At 50.7% G+C, this 18,496-nt stretch overlaps 4 protein-coding genes across 4 annotated transcripts; 1 reads left to right on the top strand and 3 right to left on the bottom strand.

Annotated features, from left to right (window-relative positions):
• Nucleotides 1–3,435: 3,435 nt before the first annotated feature.
• Nucleotides 3,436–3,981, bottom strand: HRG_12013 (uncharacterized protein; the record flags this gene model as incomplete). The annotated part of the gene is made up of 1 exon (XM_044870483.1): nucleotides 3,436–3,981. The coding sequence occupies one exon, from the start codon at nucleotides 3,979–3,981 to the stop codon at nucleotides 3,436–3,438; it is 546 nt and encodes a 181-aa protein (XP_044714434.1).
• Nucleotides 3,982–13,089: 9,108 nt separating this feature from the next.
• Nucleotides 13,090–13,359, bottom strand: HRG_12012 (uncharacterized protein; the record flags this gene model as incomplete). The annotated part of the gene is made up of 1 exon (XM_044870482.1): nucleotides 13,090–13,359. One exon carries the CDS (start codon nucleotides 13,357–13,359, stop codon nucleotides 13,090–13,092), a length of 270 nt encoding a protein of 89 aa, XP_044714433.1.
• Nucleotides 13,360–13,901: 542 nt separating this feature from the next.
• Nucleotides 13,902–14,687, bottom strand: HRG_12011 (Endonuclease/exonuclease/phosphatase; the record flags this gene model as incomplete). Its single annotated transcript, XM_044870481.1, has 1 exon — nucleotides 13,902–14,687. One exon carries the CDS (start codon nucleotides 14,685–14,687, stop codon nucleotides 13,902–13,904), a length of 786 nt encoding a protein of 261 aa, XP_044714432.1.
• A 1,952-nt stretch (nucleotides 14,688–16,639) lies between these two features.
• HRG_12010 (uncharacterized protein) lies at nucleotides 16,640–17,423 on the top strand (the record flags this gene model as incomplete). The annotated part of the gene is made up of 3 exons (XM_044870480.1): nucleotides 16,640–16,697; nucleotides 16,947–17,115; nucleotides 17,207–17,423. 3 exons carry the CDS (start codon nucleotides 16,640–16,642, stop codon nucleotides 17,421–17,423), a joined length of 444 nt encoding a protein of 147 aa, XP_044714431.1.
• Nucleotides 17,424–18,496: the final 1,073 nt, after the last annotated feature.

The raw sequence follows: 18,496 nt of genomic DNA, 5'->3' as shown, positions 1-18,496 counted from the left end.
ATGCACCGAGCTTTTCGATGAGGATACCACGAACCTAGACGACTACCTACCGCTTAAAACTAAAGAGATATGCGATTATTTGGTTCAATTAAGCATTGGAACTATATCTTCAAGTCCTCCGAACCCGGAATATCCATGGCTTGACGAGTACAACTCGCTCCGGACACATCTGCATCAGTATATTACTGATCAGAAGCAACCGGAAGTCACGTTACTTAGTCGCCCAGAAAATGGTCGGGACCGACTACAACAAGTCTTATCACAGTCTAATATTAGCCTAGACGATCTTGAACAGTTGAGTTTTAGGAGTGACGATGGTAATTAAAGAAAAAAGCAAGTGAACGGTTAAGATTGCGATTTTACATGAGCTTGACGACGTGTAACCATTTGCTCCCTATAGTCCCGTCCGCGTTAGAGATACCATCTTCTTGAGTCTCGCCTTCCTTGATATCCTCTAAGACCTGACCTGGGCTCCCTAAATCTGACTTAAAGTCCTGTGAAAAGTCAAAATCCGCCTCAGATGCTACTTGTATCGTAGATTTATTCTCGGCCTCCTCCTTGATAGCCTCTACCTTAAACTTCTTGCTTGTATTCTTCGGCGTCGGTTTAGTCTTAGGAGTTGCTTGCGTTTCTTCGGAGACGCACTCTTTTTAACTAAAGGTTCGTTCTTGGCGCTAAGAATATGTGCGGGTTCGAAGAGGTCGTCTGGGTTGTTGTCGCTCGTAAGAGAACAAAAGATTAAAGAGTACTTAAAAGGTGATGCAATCGCCTTGTTTGGGGATATCGCACGGAGGATGAGCAAGTGGGCATAAAGATCAGGGACTGGAAGACTCTTGATTCTGCTATCTAAGGTGGGAAAGAGGCGAGATCTTTATAGACTGCCTGAATATGAGAATGGAAGGGAATGGTAGTGAATGGAAGCATCTGATCGGATCATCTGGAAGCCACTGATGCGTTGATGATGCCTCCTAGAAGTTTCTGTGGGGAAATGTGGAAACGGACTGTGCGAATAGGGGGTCAGACTGTTGGAGGCTGATATCCTATGTGTGACATACCCCCCCAGGTTGTGCTGGCTAGTGGGCAGTGCAAACTGAAGAAAGAAACTAGATCCCTAGCAACGTAGAGATATCGACGAGACCGAGTTGTTTGACGAAAGTAGCAAATTTCTGGCCTGGCAGAGCTTTGGTGAGCGGGCTGAGCGCCGTGGCTGAGTCACTCGGACCGGGGTCCGGTGTCGGATATGGGTGCTGAATGTCATGAAACTCATCCTGATCATCCGAGTCCTCATGATCAGATGGTTCGGGTTGTACCACAATCGTGGTGGCGTCTCCTTGGTCTGAGGTTGAGGGAGATTGCTCAACGGGGTCAGGTTCAGGTTCATCGATTTGAGTGGGGATTTCCTCGTAATCCGACTCGTCCTCGATGTGGGCTGGAAGCTGTACTTCCACGCGCTGTGGGATAGGTTCTGGTGGCTGATCATTTCCGTCATAGAAGATGCTTTCATTGAAGGTCACATCTCGGACCCTTCGGACTTCTGATGTGGACGGAATCCAGATCCTGAAAATGTTCGTGGAATCATATCCAACGAGATAACCGATTTCTGTGTGAGGGTCGGTCTTTAGGTCCTTCTTCTGTCTGTTCTGAAGGGCCTGGGGTGTCAAGGGATAGGCTCTGCAGCCGTATGCCTTGAGAAACGTGATGTCAGGCTGGTCTTGCTGGTAGCCTATGTCTCTGTTGTTGTCTCGCAGCCACTGATGAAGCAGCTGGAAAGGCGTTCGAAGCTGTGGTTCTGCATGGGCGATCTGTTGTGCAAAAACACTGCTGCTTTCCAAGTCTCTGGCCAAAGATCAGATGGTAAATTGGCATCAATTCCCATTGTTCTGGCCTGGGCAGATATTACCCCCCCAGATCGCTCTGCAGAACCGTTTTGAGCGGGAGTGTAAGGGCAGAAGGTTCATCTTGAATCCCTTTCCTCGATCCAGCTCTCATACGCACTCTGAAGAGAACGATCGTTATCACGGTGGATAATGCAAATGTTGAGATTCCATTGGCGTTGAACCATTGCCTCGTGGTTTCTCAAAGCAGTCATAACGGACCCTTGTGTCGCGTCATTCAGAAGGTAGATGAAGATCATGCTTGTAAATTCATCTTTGATAAGAAGAACAGCTTCCTTGCCGTTGAATGAGGTGTTCATACTGAAGATATCAACGTAGATTCTCCAGAATGGTCTGGGGCTCGGTTTTGAGGGGTTCGGCGAGAGACGACCTTCTTCCCTTCCCAAGGGAACACGCGGTGCAATCGATGGTAACTGGGCCTTTGATCTTCGAACCCGTCGTGTTCTCAACAAGATGCTCTAGGGCTTGAGCGTTCAAGTGACCTAGGCGCTTATGCCAAAGCGTAGCATCTGCTGTTTTCACTGTGCGAGGTGCAGATGAAGATGTGAAATTGGAGGCGTGAGAGTCCTCCTTAATCGGGTTGAACTCGATGACCGGTTGACGAAAGCGGCGTTTCGTATGAAATATAATCTGATCGTCTTTAGAGACGCGTCCAGATAGTGGATTCCAGTTGTATCCCTTCGCAAGAAAGCGGTCGAGGGATGCGATGTTGGTGTGGAATTTTGGCACGAAGGCAACTTCGTTGAGCTGAAAAGTCCTCCTTCTTCAAGCTTCATACGGACTGTGCCGTAGCCAAGGATCTGAAGTTGACTATCGCCTGCAAAGAGCTCTTTGGCTCTGCAAGGGCGGTGTAGTCAAGAAAACGGGATCGGTTGTTGCAAATGTGTGTGTCTGATCCGGAATCAAGGATAAAGGAGTCATACAGCGGGTAGACTGCCTTTCCCGTCGAGAAACTGGTTGATGGAGGTGTTGAGGTAGGCGGTGTGTTGTCAGGAGCTGGTAGAAGACCGGCAAACGCTGTGCCTTTAACGGAGGAGTCGGACGATTTCTCCATTTCCTTCTTCTTGAAGTCTTGTGCTTTCTCCGTCATCTTCTTTGCCCATGGATTGGAGTCGAGGATTTCTTGATCTTCTTCTCAACCTTCTGATCAGGAGTCCAGCCATCAGGCCGAGCTGATTTGATGAGATAGAAGCAATCTACGAAGCGGTGATATTCTCCGCAGACACACATAGGAACACCATCAGCGTTCTTGCTTGAAGACCACTTAGGCTTGTCCTCTTTCCTCTCCGATTTCTCTCCTTGCCTTGGAAGGCAGCTCCGAATGATCCTTTGCTGTTGTTGGCGGCCTTGATTCGGTGAGCTCGTTCAAAGATCTCACTGATCTTAATGCCGTCCGGGAAGTCCGTCTTCCAATCAGGCTTGCCGAATACGGCCTCGTCTTCCATTTTGTTGACCCAATAGTCTGTGAATGGGGCGTTGATGGACGAAACAGCCTGTAGGAAATCTTGGGTAGGGCGAAGGTCCTGGACATCAGGAAGCCCTAATTGCTTTGCCTCAGTGAGGACTTTCTGCCATTGGGTGACCCAAGCTTCGATCTTGGTCCTGTTTGGCGACTGAAGGGTGGAACGATAACGCTGAACAACTTCCTCTCGAGTGCCCAGTCGGTTGGGGCCACACGAGCCTGAAGCAAGGCAAGTTGCTTTGCAACGTCGTGTTCCTCGGCAATGGTGCTGTAGTAGTTGCCGATGGTCTTGACGATGTGTTGTTGAAGGCTGGCGAGTGCCTTCACTTGATCCCTATACCCTTGAAGCTTCGAGCGGTATTGGGTGTGGAGGAATTCGAGACGGCGAAATTCCTCCGAGGTCAGATCCACGAGATCAGATGCTTCGTGGTTGATTTGTCGGAATGTTGGTTCAACTGGCTGCTGAAGAACCGGCTTACCCTCCTTGACGGCAGGGTCCAGAAAGTCCCAAAGACTGTGGGACGTGGCGAATTTCTTGATGATAGAAATCCATTGTTTCCAGTCGCAAGGGCCGTTGAGCACGGTGCCCTTGGAAGAGCCATCAAGATCTAGAGCTGAGCTCATTGTGGAAGCTATTCTGCGCAGCGGAGTGAACAAGAATAAGATACCCAGTCAGTGGCAGACCGGGCTCATAACTATCGCACGGAGGATGAGCAAGTGGGCATAAAGATCAGGGACTGGAAGACTCTTGATTCTGCTATCTAAGGTGGGAAAGAGGCGAGATCTTTATAGACTGCCTGAATATGAGAATGGAAGGGAATGGTAGTGAATGGAAGCATCTGATCGGATCATCTGGAAGCCACTGATGCGTTGATGATGCCTCCTAGAAGTTTCTGTGGGGAAATGTGGAAACGGACTGTGCGAATAGGGGGTCAGACTGTTGGAGGCTGATATCCTATGTGTGACAGGGGAAATCGAGCGAAAAAGGTCAAGCAGGGATGTCGTCTCGTATGCTTGTGATGGATAATACGAGATCGAGCCTGGATTGTTTGCTAAGCAAGCTGATAGGAGCTTCCAGTCGCGATCGATTAAAGTCTCGTCGTTAATGGCTCTGCGAATAATCTGTTGAATCATGTCGGAATGTGACGGAATTGCTTGGCTGGTTCGGAAAAGAAACAGTGTAACCTTCCGTACAAGACTAGGATATCCTACGTGATACTTCTTTACAGGCAATCCTTTATTATCGATGATTCTAAAGGACGCACAATAAAAGTTCACCGTTAGATCGAAGGGCTGGAGCATTGATCGCTTTCTTGTTGCCTGCGCACTCTCAGAGCGATGGGTGTTGCCCTCGTTCGTGGCCGTAACGAGTTGACGTAATCCATTTGTAGACTTTATAGCTGGGACTGTCATCGCAGGAGCTATCTGTCGTTCTGTTTGACTATCGTCGGAAGTGAGATCGATCGTCTGCGCGTCATGGTCGTTGGATCTCGAGCTTTGTATATTCGTCCGGACGGGAACTTGTCGAGACTGTCGGGTAAGGAGATTTCCGCAATAAAGACAGACTGTCCATAATGGTTGACTAAGGGATACTGCCCGATGGGAGTATCCCGTCGCCGTACAAGTATCATCAGCCATTGCCTCTTAATAAGTTAATGACGAAGAGGTGGTAGATGTGCGAAGTAAACGAATTTTTCTTCGTAATCTTAATGGAATACTTTTAGTTTCAAAGTGTGTAGAGCATAAATGCAGATAAGGAGTGGAGTTTATTTAGTCATCATTATATGAGTTGTGTACCATTATCTCAACCCATTCCTGGAATTTTCTCCCAATTATCTGCCACTGCCGAGGAGTAATTGACTGTAGGTCCTCGCTTTCTTGGGAATAGCTATAGTTCTCCTCTGTTTGATGATGACCTAAGACGATTATTAGTTGAATCTTTTCCTTTTCTTTTATAGGTAGAACTAGAGTGTTACAGTGTAGTTTGCATAGCGACCCACGAGATGAGTACGTGCAATTCGCGCATGCACCTGACCCTAGCATTTCCAGAGTGTAACAGCCTTGAAACACCCCATTCCCTTTATACACTGGACACAGGGAGCTTTCGGCTGATCACCGAATATAAATATCAAGGCGGCATCGAGATGTTGGCTTCGTGTAAGCTTAAGTCGATGCGAATGTGATATACCTTGCCTCGCCTTCGTATTGAGACATATAAAGCGTTTAGGGGCTGTAGATGCTAGCAATCTCTCGACCTTGGACGAACGGACTTGATACACCTTAGACAACGCCCATGATGTAAGTTCAATGCTAGTTATTGGTTGTTGTGCAGTAGGAGGAATTGATGGGAGGAGAATACTGTCAATCGTGATAGCTTGCATTTTTAATATTCGTCCACGCAAAATAAAGTAGGGGGAAGAAAGAAACGTGACTGTAAAGATCTGCTATAACTTCGTCGTATATGCAATTAACCCTGCTTCTGCTAAGCCGAATATTTAAAATGGGCCATAACCCTCTATGGTCACAGTAGGGTATACGTAATGACAAATTTTCTTCCCAAATGCGTTTTGAGACAGTCTGGCCTACAGTCGCCCGTAGTACCCGTTGGTCAAAGGCAGGGTGGCTGACCAACTTAACTGCCGTTGTTGGCCCAAAAATCCGGGACAGCACAAAACCCCGGGACAATCTTAGAATAGTGGAAATTACTAATACTGTGGGAATGTAGCATATAGCTATAGTAGGATTGTAAGGGAGGTGCGCACACGCACACGTGACCCTTAGCGTCACGTGTATGGACCTCGGGGATCCGTGTATAAAGGGCACGTAGTGTGCCCCTCATTCCCTTCCTCCCTTCCTAGCAAGACATCTTGAATACAACCCATTGCGTTACTGCAGTACAGACCTCCCGACACTGATCAGTGATCGATTTGGTCGATCACAGATTGGCAAGGAAGAAGAGATAGAACGCAACCTTCGAAAGCCCAACTACCATATTCCTAGCGATATTGCCCTGGTTGGACCTAGAGGAGGTTTCTATGCTAAGATCAAGGACTCTACGATTACCCGGACCCGGCAACCAACTAGCTCCCGGTAGGCCATTGATAGATCCTTCCAACTTCACTTAACGGTTACATTAAGTGTAAGTGCGTCCACAACGCCGATTCGACAACTACGTGACAGCCCTCACGATTCGACAACTACGTGACAACCTCACAATGACAAGCACGACCCCAACCCCGAACCCCGCCTCTACGAGGAACGACGCCTTCCTCGACCAAGTAAGGAATTGGTCCAAAATCTCACGATCCCAAAGACCCAATATCAGGATATCGATCCGACCCGATGGGAGGATGAGATCACGCCACAAGAGGAAGATAGAATAGCTGTTATGACATATACCGCACGATTTATGTCAGAATGCGAGGAGAACGTACACCTTCATGGCACTAATATCCTTGAATTCTTCCAGGATCACTTCCAACAGTGGACCGAGGCAACGTGGAGAAAGATGCCAAAGGAATTTCGAAGGGAGCTACGTTACCTTTTAAAGAGACGTGGTATCTATACAGGAGAAAAGGGTGACCACATCATCCCACAGCTCGTCTTCCTACAGACGATCGATAACCCACCAGCCTGGCCCGACAACGAATTCATGGTAACCCAATTCGATAAAGGAACGGAGGCCTATACAAGAAAAGAGAGACGACTAACGCAGAACCCTCCCACCTCCAACACGGCGGAGCCATCCACGCCGTTAGCCCCTATTCCGACGCTCCTGCTCCTCCCGCTACGACAATTGCGGAACCGCCCACAACGACTGCTACGCTTCCCAACGAACAATACATCCTACAAGCTATCAGTTCCAGCAACAGAGCATCGTTCTAGCAGAACCCTCTTCTCCCACATCCTCGAAGCGTACACAACGCTTCCCCGGCCGACATCCCGAACGGCATCGTCGATGCCGACACACAACAGAAATTCACCAAGATCTGGGACAAAGAGAAGAACTATACGGGGGAACCCTATGACCTTCTCGATGATAAGCTACGCATCTTTATGAGTATCTGTTATAACATTCAGGTCAAGCCGGACCAATTCCACGCTCTTTTCCTCGAATCCTTACTGGCCGAGCCCAAACGTACTACATTGACCACATTAACTGGACCTCAACGTTCCGCAAGGCATACGATAGCATCAAGCAACATTTCGATACGGAAGTTAACCACGTTCACTACTATACTGAATGGACGACTATTTCCTTTAACAAGCTCCGTGCCGATAATGCTACGAAATCCCTACACGAGGTTCTTCAGCTACCCTTGATAAGCTACAGTTATGCCAACGAGCTCTTGGCAACGCGTATGCAGGAAACGTTCCACTGCGTACAACGCTTATTAATGCATGCCGCGGTGTTCCTGAACTTGAATACGCTTTATTCAAGCCCGCCGAAGGAATCGAGCCCTTTTGCAGATCTTCGCTCTTCCGTTGAGACCCATCTTGCACGCGGAATAACGCCTCGTTATCTTCAAGGAAGCCCTCAATACCATCAAGACCTCGAGGAACCATCTGATCATATGGATCCCAATGACCACTACTATCTCGATCGAAGATACAACAACAATCGCGGAAGATTTGGTCAGAAGGGGTATAGAAGGTATAGAGGCAACGCTCAACGAGGCGGCTACAAAGCTCCACGGGGAAGCTTCAATAGTCAACGCTTTAACCGCCCACAAGGCCGTTACGGCCACAACCACCCGTGGAATAAGAAGTGCTTCGTCTGCAATAAGGAAGGATGTTGGTCTACAAAGCACACTGCCGAGGAACGTCAAAGATCCTGAGACCAATACGTCGCCCACTGTCACTTCATAGGGATTACCCTCCCAGGACCTTACAGCCTACGTTCTTGACTTTGAAGGTCACGAGATGGATGCCCACGATGATGCTAACGACCCTGGGACGAGGACGACAATGAAGATAATGACAACAACCCAGAACAGTGGCACACAAGCCAAATGCTCTGCCAGCAAGCCTTCAACCATCTGATCACAGGGGAAGACGTATAGCACCTCTCAAAACAACGCTACACCTGCTTCCCAATTCATGATAGAGGAGCGCTACTCAAGACTCCGATTCCAGGGCATCATAATTGACACAGGCGCCGCGAAGGTCTCCACAGCTGGCTACGACCAATGCATCGCTCTACAACGAGAAGACCCTGCTATAACGCTCGATAAGACTACAGCAGGCCAAGCTTCTATCAAATTCGGCAACGGCGAAGCCATTCTATCCTCCGGGATGGCTCCGGACAGACAGGTTCGGACAGACATATTGCAGGGATTATCGCGCTAAGCATGGGTTAAAAGCCATCGCGCCTTGACTAAGGGATTTTCCGGTGATCTGCCGGATCTGGCGATTCGCCGGATTTTGGGCTCATTGCATTCCAGCAAAGAACTGAGAATAACTTCACGAATACTATTTGAATTGTTCTAAAATCTTATAAGAGCAGTTAATAATGCTCAAAGATGCCACTCAATCTTTTTGAAGTCATCCAGCCATCGAGGTCGTCTTCTGTTACTCTCCGATCGCGCAAGTCCCCGAAATGCACCCATTGCCTCCCGATCACTATCAACAGCTAAAGAGGGCCTTTGAGGACAGGATATGTCGTTTGAAGTTATCATTGCCTTATTATTTGCGTTATTATATAGTGTGTTTGGTACCTGCAATGCTATGGCCCGCTCTGGTGTGAACGGAAGAGTGACAATTTTTGCAGCGTGAACATCCTGACTCCTCTCGCGACCCTCAGAAGCCACCCGTCGCTCATTCTGCATTTTCTGTGGCTTTTCCACTTTCAAAATCTTCAGCTCTTGTTAATAATGCCAATTTATCTCCTTATTTTGCTTCACGGCCTCCGTCATCCGTCGTTTTCTCCCAATTTCCGCCTCTCATTGCTTCCTCTTCTCTAGAGCGAGAGCTTTTGCTCCGCTGCCTTCTGCTGTCGCTGAAGCTTTCGGGCCTCCTTCTTCAGAGCCTCCTCTTTCTTTTGGAGTCCTTTCACTGTCATTTTTTGGCGAGCTTGAGCCACAATTTTAGAGCTAAACACCTCGTCTGCACTAGAATCTGTACAGCAGAAGAGATCATCTTTGAAGCCTTACCGGTCTGCCTGCGCTGGTTCTTGTGACTACTTGTTCTCTGCATACTTTAACTCTCATATCAAGCACTTAAAACTCATATTGAGGGCTCCCGAGGGTGCTGCTCAGCCTTCGGCTGTTGCGGCCAGCATCAACAGAGGACTTCTCGACTACTTCCTGAAATGCGTTCCAAAACACAGTCTAGATCTTCGATTTCAGCAATCCAATGAACCTTTTGATTTGTCTGTGTACTGGATAAGATCATGCGTATACGCTGTTGAGAGAGGCTGAATAACGATACATCAAGGGTTGCAGCCGATGAATGGATTGAGGGGAAACACCACAACGATCACTCGGTGCCGGTCACACCACTCCATAAATTCGATACTAAAATGGTTAAGTGGCCATCGGGAACCAAAGGCGATAAGCACAACCGTTTCGAGCTTTCACCCTGGTAAACCGGTCGAACGTACCGGTGAGCTGCTCATTTCCAATATTGTGATTCGTCCACCTCGTTTTTGACGTGTTAAAAATATTTATTGACGACTTGATTCACGTTTCACGAACCAAAAGTCCAGAGTTTGTGCTGGCTTGTCTTGGTGGATGAGAAATGGGGCAGCGATGCCATCTCTTGACTGACGCACATCTTGAACGTAAGGGAGGATGGGTTGCCATTTTTTAATACGCCGAGCAATTTTGCCTTGTTTTCTTATAATAAGAGGAATACCCTGTTCGTTCAAATGCTCATAAGGAATAGAAAGCCCATTTCATCCATGTTATACGTGTTTTAGGGTAGGGTGTCGAATTTCTCAATTTTCGTGCACGTCTTTCCTTGTCAGGTGTGAAAGGAGCCTCGCGCACTGAATTTCAAGCTAAAAATAAACCTTACATTCAGATGCATAGATAGGTTCTTTTCAGAAGATGCTTGTACCGTCGAATCACGTTCAATCTGGCTCATTACGGGTGCGTAGAATGAAGTTATCCAGCTCGCCCTTCCAACCCCATTTTTGCAGTATCCTGAGCCAAGTTCTGCACTATGGATAGAATGGGAGAATCCCACATGATTAAAGCCTACGATGAAAGCCAATAATGTTCTGTTTTTGCTGTATTGGCTGAAATGACTTACACAATCTGTCGGCATCCTATTTTGGCCGTTGCTTGGTTTGATGTCAGCACCGCAGCGCATTGCCCCTAGATAAAAGTTCTAAATATATGCCAGACTTTCACTGCTTCTGATGATTCAGGAAATCAAAGGATACGTCAATTGGCACCGTTGTTGTTGAGCTATTGTCGATTGATGTTGAGCGTGCGAAGTCGCCGCAATCCGGCAGATCACCAGATCCGGCAGATCATCGGAAAATCCTTACAACCTGAACGGGCACAAGTGCCATTTTTCAGTCTGAAGGAAATCCACTAGTATACAATCCTGGGTAGGCCGCTGCTGCAGTTCCAACTGCGTTTCATCCTCCTTGAAGCCTTCCGCTTCTTGCACCGCGGCTTAGGCATATCGGGTTCCTCACCCTTTCGGGCCTTTCCGCTCTATCTGGAGACTTCCCAGTAGCAGTCGTCGCCTTCTCTATATCCTTCGTGCTCCGTGTTCGACTACGTCTCGTTTCCCGAAGAAGCTGTGGCGAAGTTGCTAAAGGAGAGGACGGGGTCGAGGAAGGGTCAGGAAGCTGATCAACTCCCTTCAGCAAATCCGAAGTGGCTCCGTCCGCTCGAGCGGCAGTATGCTCTGCGGCCTCACGGCCGGTCATGGATCGCCTTTTCGTGCTACCGTGCGATTTGAACCTCTTCAAGCCAGGCGAATGCAGTACTTCCGGCAATTCCGGAGGCAGGAGGGCTCTTGACTGTACCTGCGCCTGGAAATCTGCTATTAGACGGTCATTCTGTAAGCGAAAGAGTCTCGAGAACTCCTCTGCCTGCTGTCCGCCGAGGCTCCTGTACTTGAACGACCTCCAATCCCGATTGAAGAACCATGTTCCGCTCTGGTCACTGCCAGCAAGGTACGCGACCGCCTGCGAGTGAATTGTATCCATCACGGTAGAGGTACCCGAAATACTCGAAAGCTGCCGGACATCGTCACAGAGGGAGGGGACCGAAAGAAGGAGCTTACGTACACCAAGGCCAAGGAGTGTCCTTATAGTCTTTATGTCTCCTACCAAACTATCCGGAGCGGCCGCGGAGGGATAGAAGAGCGAAAAGGCTGGGTGGTCGGTTTCACTTACGCGTACCATACGCATCCGCCACTTCAAAATCCCTTCCACTACGCCTGCCATAGATCCCGTATCCCAGAGCGGGCTGCGGCAGTCGATCTGGCCCTCGCGCATCGGACTGCCGGCCTGTCAGCAACTGAATCAACCCGGATTCTCGACCAACACGGCTTAGGCAACTGTCTTTCTGCAAAGGAGTTCTACAACCTGAGCCGGTCTGAAGGGAGACGCAGCAGTCAAGAAGCGCTTGACGTCTTGCTCACTTGTTTGGAGTTCGAGGACTTCCGTGTTCGTTGCTTCTTCAAATACCTTCTTGACGACCAAGGACGACGGACAGCGCGAGTACTCGAGCACCTGTTCTTCTGTTCTTCCGAGCAGATCCGCCTGGGTAGAAGATTCGTCAGCGGATTCCTCATGCAAACCGATGCGACGTTCAACACCAATTGCCTCCACCTGCCTTTATCTGTCATAGTGGGAATCACAAACACAGGCAAGACATTTCCTCTGGCTTTCGCCTTTATAACATATGAATCAGCTGAAGCCTTCGAATTTGTGAATGCTCAATTGGCAGAACTGGTCTGGTACGATTGCCCACCACCTCAAGTCGTTCTCGGGGATCAAACCAAAGGGCTCGCTGCCGCGATGGCGGCGTCCCAAGCGAGAGCTGATCCTCAGGGTGAAGATGGGCAAATATTGCAGCTCTGTGAATGGCATGCCGCAGAGAACTTCAAGAAGCGATTGTTAGACTCGGGCAAATATACGAAGGAACGAAGGGAAGAGCTACTTCGGTTCGTTTGGGATTACATACAAGCTCCCGATGAGGCGCGACTTGAAGAACGGCGAGGCGAGCTGCTCGCAGAAATTCGGGAGCCGGAACGCCTTTATCTCAAGAATAATTGGCAACCGAAAGAGCGCCAATTTGTCCGAGCACACACGACAGTACCCGAACCTCGGATGTAACAGCACGCAGAGGAACGAAAGCTACCATGTCGTGGTCAAACAGTCTCAACAGGCAGCTTCCCCTGCAGGCATCCTGTCAAAACTGGCCGAAAGCTTGAAGAAATTAACTCAAAAATCACTGAAGACGAGGATCGGAGCAGGGCAGACGTCCCAAGGCTGTTGGACCGAGCTGCTTTCCGCCTTCTTATCGGGAAGGTTCCACACTATGTTCTGAGCAAGCTAGCTCCGGAGTGGGAGGCAGCAAAGCTCTAAGATGGAGGCAAAACACTGAGCTCGAGAAGGAGCGTAAGGTGTTGGGCCTTCTCAACGAACCTGGATGACCCTTCGCGTGTGAGTTCCCACTCAGATACGGCCTGCCCTGTCGACACTGGCTGTACGAGGCTGTTGTCAGGTCCTGGCCTGTCCCACTCAATGTCCTTCATCCACGCTGGTTACTCGACGGACCTGCGGTGGTACGCAGCTGGACCATGTCTTATGCAAAGCAGCCAGCTCCCGAGGTCACAAAAAATCCAGGGGATCGTTACCAAGATGGCGGTATGGGTGAATGCATAGTTTTGGAACCAGTGAAGGGCTTCCTCGGGGCTGTTCACTTCGTCACCGGTAACAGGAGCGCGGAGATGCTCTTGCGGTAGGACTTCTACAGCTTTGTCGAAGCCGGAGCGGACATCATCGGGGAGGCTGTCGCGGTACTGGATCTCCATCGCGTTCGCGTTCGCGTCGGACGAGATGCTGGATCTCCATTGAACCTGAACAACGCGATTCTTATTGCGACGCGCACCCTAGCAAGGGCGATGAACGATTATTCCCGTTCAGGTTGTAGTCAAGGCGCGATGGCTTTTAACCCATGCTTAGCGCGATAATCCCTGCAATATGTCTGCCCGAACCTGTCTGTCCGGAGCCATCCCGCTATCCCTCGGCTCTATCGCCCTTAAAACACCTCTCGGAAGGATCATATTCCATATCCTCAAGACCCTACTCCCTTCCGCCTCTCTCTCGCTGATATGGATCGCCTAGGCATCTATTTCAACAACCTTACAGACACTATTGTCGGACGAACAACCTCCCGGTTATCCGCAAATGGGGACATCCTTGGTTCCTCCTACCTAAGACCAACGAGGCCGCTATCGCATTCCTCACGGAGAGCGAGATCCGCACTCTTCATCGTCGATTCGGGCACCCAGCGGTCCCAAGACTTCACAACCTCCTACGGCAAGCTGGCCACAACGATGTGACGATAGATATCCTAGAGAACAAGAGTTCGGGGCGATAGTGCCCGAAGCCAGTCGCGAAATTTTTTCGCCGTCTCGTGTTTCGATGCACTCTGCAGAGGCGCAGTCTGCTCTTCGGCAAATCCGCGCTGCAGTAAAGCAGGTCTCGGGCAGCTCGATAGCATTTCGTCGGCTCGCCGCAGTCTGGTACGGAAGGGCTGTGGCTGTTTCTGGTACTTCAACTTGATAAGTTTGTTCACGGTCACGACGGGAGCTTTTGGTCGCGACGTGCGCTGGACGAGCGTATGAGCTTCGTCGAGAGCTTTAAGGCGCGCAGCAAAGGCCGTCCGACGCCCTTCGAGGAGTAGAGGAACGGGCGGTATTCCCGCCTCCCTGTGCAGCACGTTCGTCGGTGTCGTCCTCCACACTGGCAAAATAGCCCGAAGAGACGTGTAGAGTGCCTTGCTCATCTTCTTGACGAGTTTGCCAATCCCCGACGGCCCCTCCTTGGAAGGCTTCGTCCAGCGCGGGCTTTTCGGACCAGGGTACCAGGCCTCCGCCGCGTACAGTAGCACGGGGATGACGCAAGCGCAGACGGCTCGTCGCATAGCACTCGGCAGAGGACCATATTTGATGTTCGTCAGTCTCCTAAGATGAAAGGCAACAGCTTGTGCCTTGGCCGTCCATTTCTCGACGTGTGTCTTGAAAGAGAGAGAGCTGTCGAGCCAAACGCCGAGCCAACGCATCGCTCGATCCGGCCGTTTCACAAACTCGTGGAGCACCGGCGGCGCCGTCTTGGGCTTCGTTCGAGAGAAGTGCATCACTTCTGTCTTGTCGGGGTCGAAAGAGATCCCAGAGATCCCGTTAGCGGCGCCCCACGAAAGAAGCTCACGTACATGGTGAGATGCTTCGGCGGACGTTTCATCAAGGCTATCACCGACGCACAGAATGGCAGTGTCGTCCGCGTAATGCGTCTCCGCAGTATCGGCGAGCCGCCGTGCGATCGTCGCCTCTATAATCTTGCCCACCGTATTGGGCGCCAGCTGCCTTATGCAGAATATAGCTTCAAAATACTAAGGTGTCGCTCTCTTATGCATCTGCCGATATTTCGGACAATTGAATGCTGCCGCTTGGTGAGGGAAATGTATGCATCAAACAAGGGGAGTAGAGAACCTTGGTTTCTTAGTAAAACAGTGTGAGATGAAGGTACCGAGGTTTTCCGTTTCAGCGTCCTTTTTCCCGGTCAGGCCCCCGTCCCTGAGGATCGGGGACGGGGATTTGGCCGACTTTTAGGCCCTCCTAGTACCCTCCCTACTCGTGCAGACCTCCCACTCGAACAGAAACTGTCCACCGACCAATGCAACCCGCACCGTACTGCAACAACACAATGCTTGCGTCACAACAAGCCTCAGTTTCGCGCAAAGAACGGCTCCTGCGAGTCGTCAGGGCCTATCGACAGATCCAATTCGAAAGTATCCGAAAGGACGCGATTGCACACTTTACGACATCCTTCCATCCACAATACACGATCGACCGCGCGGTGTATTACCAGTATTACCTTGACGCGACACGCAGATGAACAGCCAGAGGTGACAGGCATCGAAAGAGACGTCTCTTATACAACAAGATCTTGTCATGAACGCCGCCTACAGTACAGTAGCTTACACTCGCCGGATGTTCTTCTCGTGGTGTCCGGCGTCATGAGCTGCGGTGCGCGCTCATTGGGTTGGCGATGTGCGGTTGTGACCGTTGTGTCAGATGCCTCCACTAGGGAGGTGCATACGTATGTAGGGCACTTCGCGCCTAGTCTTACAAGTCTTTCAATGAAGCGCTTCTGGGCAAGTAGGGAGGGACGGTCGGGGTTTTGGGTTTTCCGCTCCGACATTTCAACACTCTCTAAGGGAGGGGCGAGAGACTTGTCGTTTTATCTGTACACATCCTTCTTGATTAAACACATCCTCATATAGACTAGGGGCAAACCTGATATCAACAGGGGCATAGATACCTGATCTGAGACGCAGCCCTCCCCTCATTTCCTAGCCCTCCCTTAGGCATGGATCACGTGGTCTTGTGTATCCGGCCACCTTACCTTTCGTCTTCAAGGCCCTCCAAATACCTCATAGTACCAGAGACATCTACCGGCCTGTCTCAGCCCAAATATCTTGGCGACGCTCGAGACGCTGTTGTGTTCCGCACGTACTCTACCGTGAGTCCAACATAATCTGCAAGAATGCCAGCCACAGACAGTCTCCGTGAGTTGAGGATCTTTTTGTTCCCAGTCCTACCCTTTCCCCTCCACCAAACAATAAGGACACCATAGAGCTAATATTTGAGCTTCAGAGCCTCCTCTGAGCAAAGCCGAGCGTGAAGTCTGCAAATCATACGGCGGCTGGACCAATTTTATGCAGTCTATGGGCCTCAAGCCGTGGGAGGATGATGACGCCGCTGAGGGCAAGGCCATCCTAGCGGCATTTGTTGCGAAAGACAAAGAATCTGCCGACAAAATAAACAAGACTAATGGCGGTGCTGGCGGGCGCTGATAGGGGAGTCACGGTAGATGGCGAACCGACCTTCTGATTTCATCACACGCTGCATACTGTGCCTTGAGGAACGAATGGTTCTTCCTTCCGCATCTTTTCCCGGCGATCCTCCACCACCCCCTTCAGGTATTGGCTCCCAAATCGTTCTACCAAGCGTTTACGGACGAGAGGACGTTGCCGATTTCCACCGCGTCTTCTGCTACAGGAAGTCCCCGCCTTGCGAGCTCTCAATCATGTGGTGGAGGGTCATTTCGCCCTCCCTGCTGCGGGTGACCAGGACTATCCAGAAGTGTGAGTGACGCTTGCCTTTCGCCGCATGAGGGCGTCGGAGTTGACGTGTGCCGCGACGGTCTTCGCGACACCTACTGCTCTTTCGAGCAGCATTCGAAGCACCCTAAAGCAAAGGCACGAAGAGGCGCTACCTAAGTAATAGCGTATTGCTCGCCCTGCGGCGTTTCGCGTGACCGTTGTTTTGTCTGCTTCGAACTTAGCGCCGCTCCGCCTCTCCCCCTCGACCGCGTCGTCGATGATCGCTAGGAGCCCTCGTGGTACGACGTGCGCAAGACGGTAAAGACTCGGATGACAGGGGTGCGGACACCGACCTAGTCGTCGGCGATGACCCCGTCGACGGCGTCGTGCCCGGCGGCTCCGTCGATGAAGCCGCCAGGAACTACAAGAAGGCCAAGGTTAACCTCCTCGGGGGGGCGGCGTCCCACTACTCGGTCGAGGTCCCCCAGCGCGACGACAGGACGAGGAAGAAGGGGACGAGATGAACTACATGACCCTCCAGCGCCCCGCAGGGCCGACGAGCGCACAAAGGTGATGACGTGCGAGGAATACGTCATCTATTCCGGGTACCGCCAGACCTCCTTCACCTGGCACAATGGCAAGCGCTTCCGCGAGTGGGCCTCCGGTGAGGGCAAGATCCCAATCGAGCCTCCCCACATCCAGGAGGCCTTTCGTAGGTTCCAACACAGGCCCAGGAAGATGCGGCACACGCCTCTCAACATCATCTGAGTCGCTCGCCCGGCTGGTTCCCAATATGCCCTCTCGTTGGGCATCGTGGGATCCCCTTTTCTTTCTTTGTACCTGCGCTACGGTTCTTCTACTTGGATAGGGTTGCTAGGGCAAACAGCTGGAGAAGGGTGGAGAGAATACTGGCAGTTTGAGGTGCTTTTCTGGGGGAGCATTTTGAAGTACTTTGGCCTTCATGCTTGGTTCAGTTTGGAGGCATCCACGCTGGCTGGATTGAGATGATGTGGGTGCCGATGATACCGGCCGAAGGGTAAGCGTCGGCAGTGTCGATGGCCCAGATGCCCGTGCCCTTGCCCTTGCCCACGTTAGAACCTTTGAGCATGATCAAGAAGTGGTGCACTATGTCCAGACCAGAGAAAGTTAGCTCTAAATAAAGACAGCTTTTGACTCCCAAGCCTGCCAAGGGCAACAACACTCCAGAGTCCAAGAACCCGCCGTCTGATCGAAGAACTGTCTGCCGTTGGGAAGACGACATTCGTCATATTTCGCCGGGTTCCAAATCGGAACCATATCTTCTGACCAAACGTTGCAACACCTCTGTCCGCACTTGCTTGTGCGACAATCCTGCAAATAACGGGCGGTATGCAATTTTGTCATGGGCAATGGGCACAGATGAAGGCAAGTCCATTGGAGAGTCAGGTACTCCGCGGCCCAGCCGGCGACAGAACCGGCCTGCTGCATCAAAGAACCCGAAAACTGCGGGCCGCCGCCTTTTTTCCTCCGAGGTCTTTGCCCAGCCCAATTCGACATATTTATTTCGAAGCTCGTAAGGAATCATCAAGCTGCGGGGTGATTTCGGTTTCGGTTTCGGGTGACGACGGCGGGACAAGCCTGCGTCACCTAGGGTTCCTGAAGCCGTGTTTGCTCGGTGGAGAGAATCATCGGTTAGGCAAGGAAGCGAATCGTGGGTACCTTTTGAGCCAATGTTTTTGCCTGTGGTCGCAGCGGTGACAGATACAGGCGCCACAAACCCATGCAGGCGGCTTCGTGTACCCAGGTAAATTGGCTCATCGTCCGTTTCTAGCATGTTTAGATGTAGGGCGTTTTTGTCTTCT

Source organism: Hirsutella rhossiliensis, assembly GCF_020360975.1.
Source record: "Hirsutella rhossiliensis strain HR02 chromosome Unknown scaffold00034, whole genome shotgun sequence".
NCBI classification, from domain to species: Eukaryota; Fungi; Ascomycota; class Sordariomycetes; order Hypocreales; family Ophiocordycipitaceae; genus Hirsutella; species Hirsutella rhossiliensis.
This window is presented reverse-complemented; position numbering and strand designations above follow the sequence as displayed.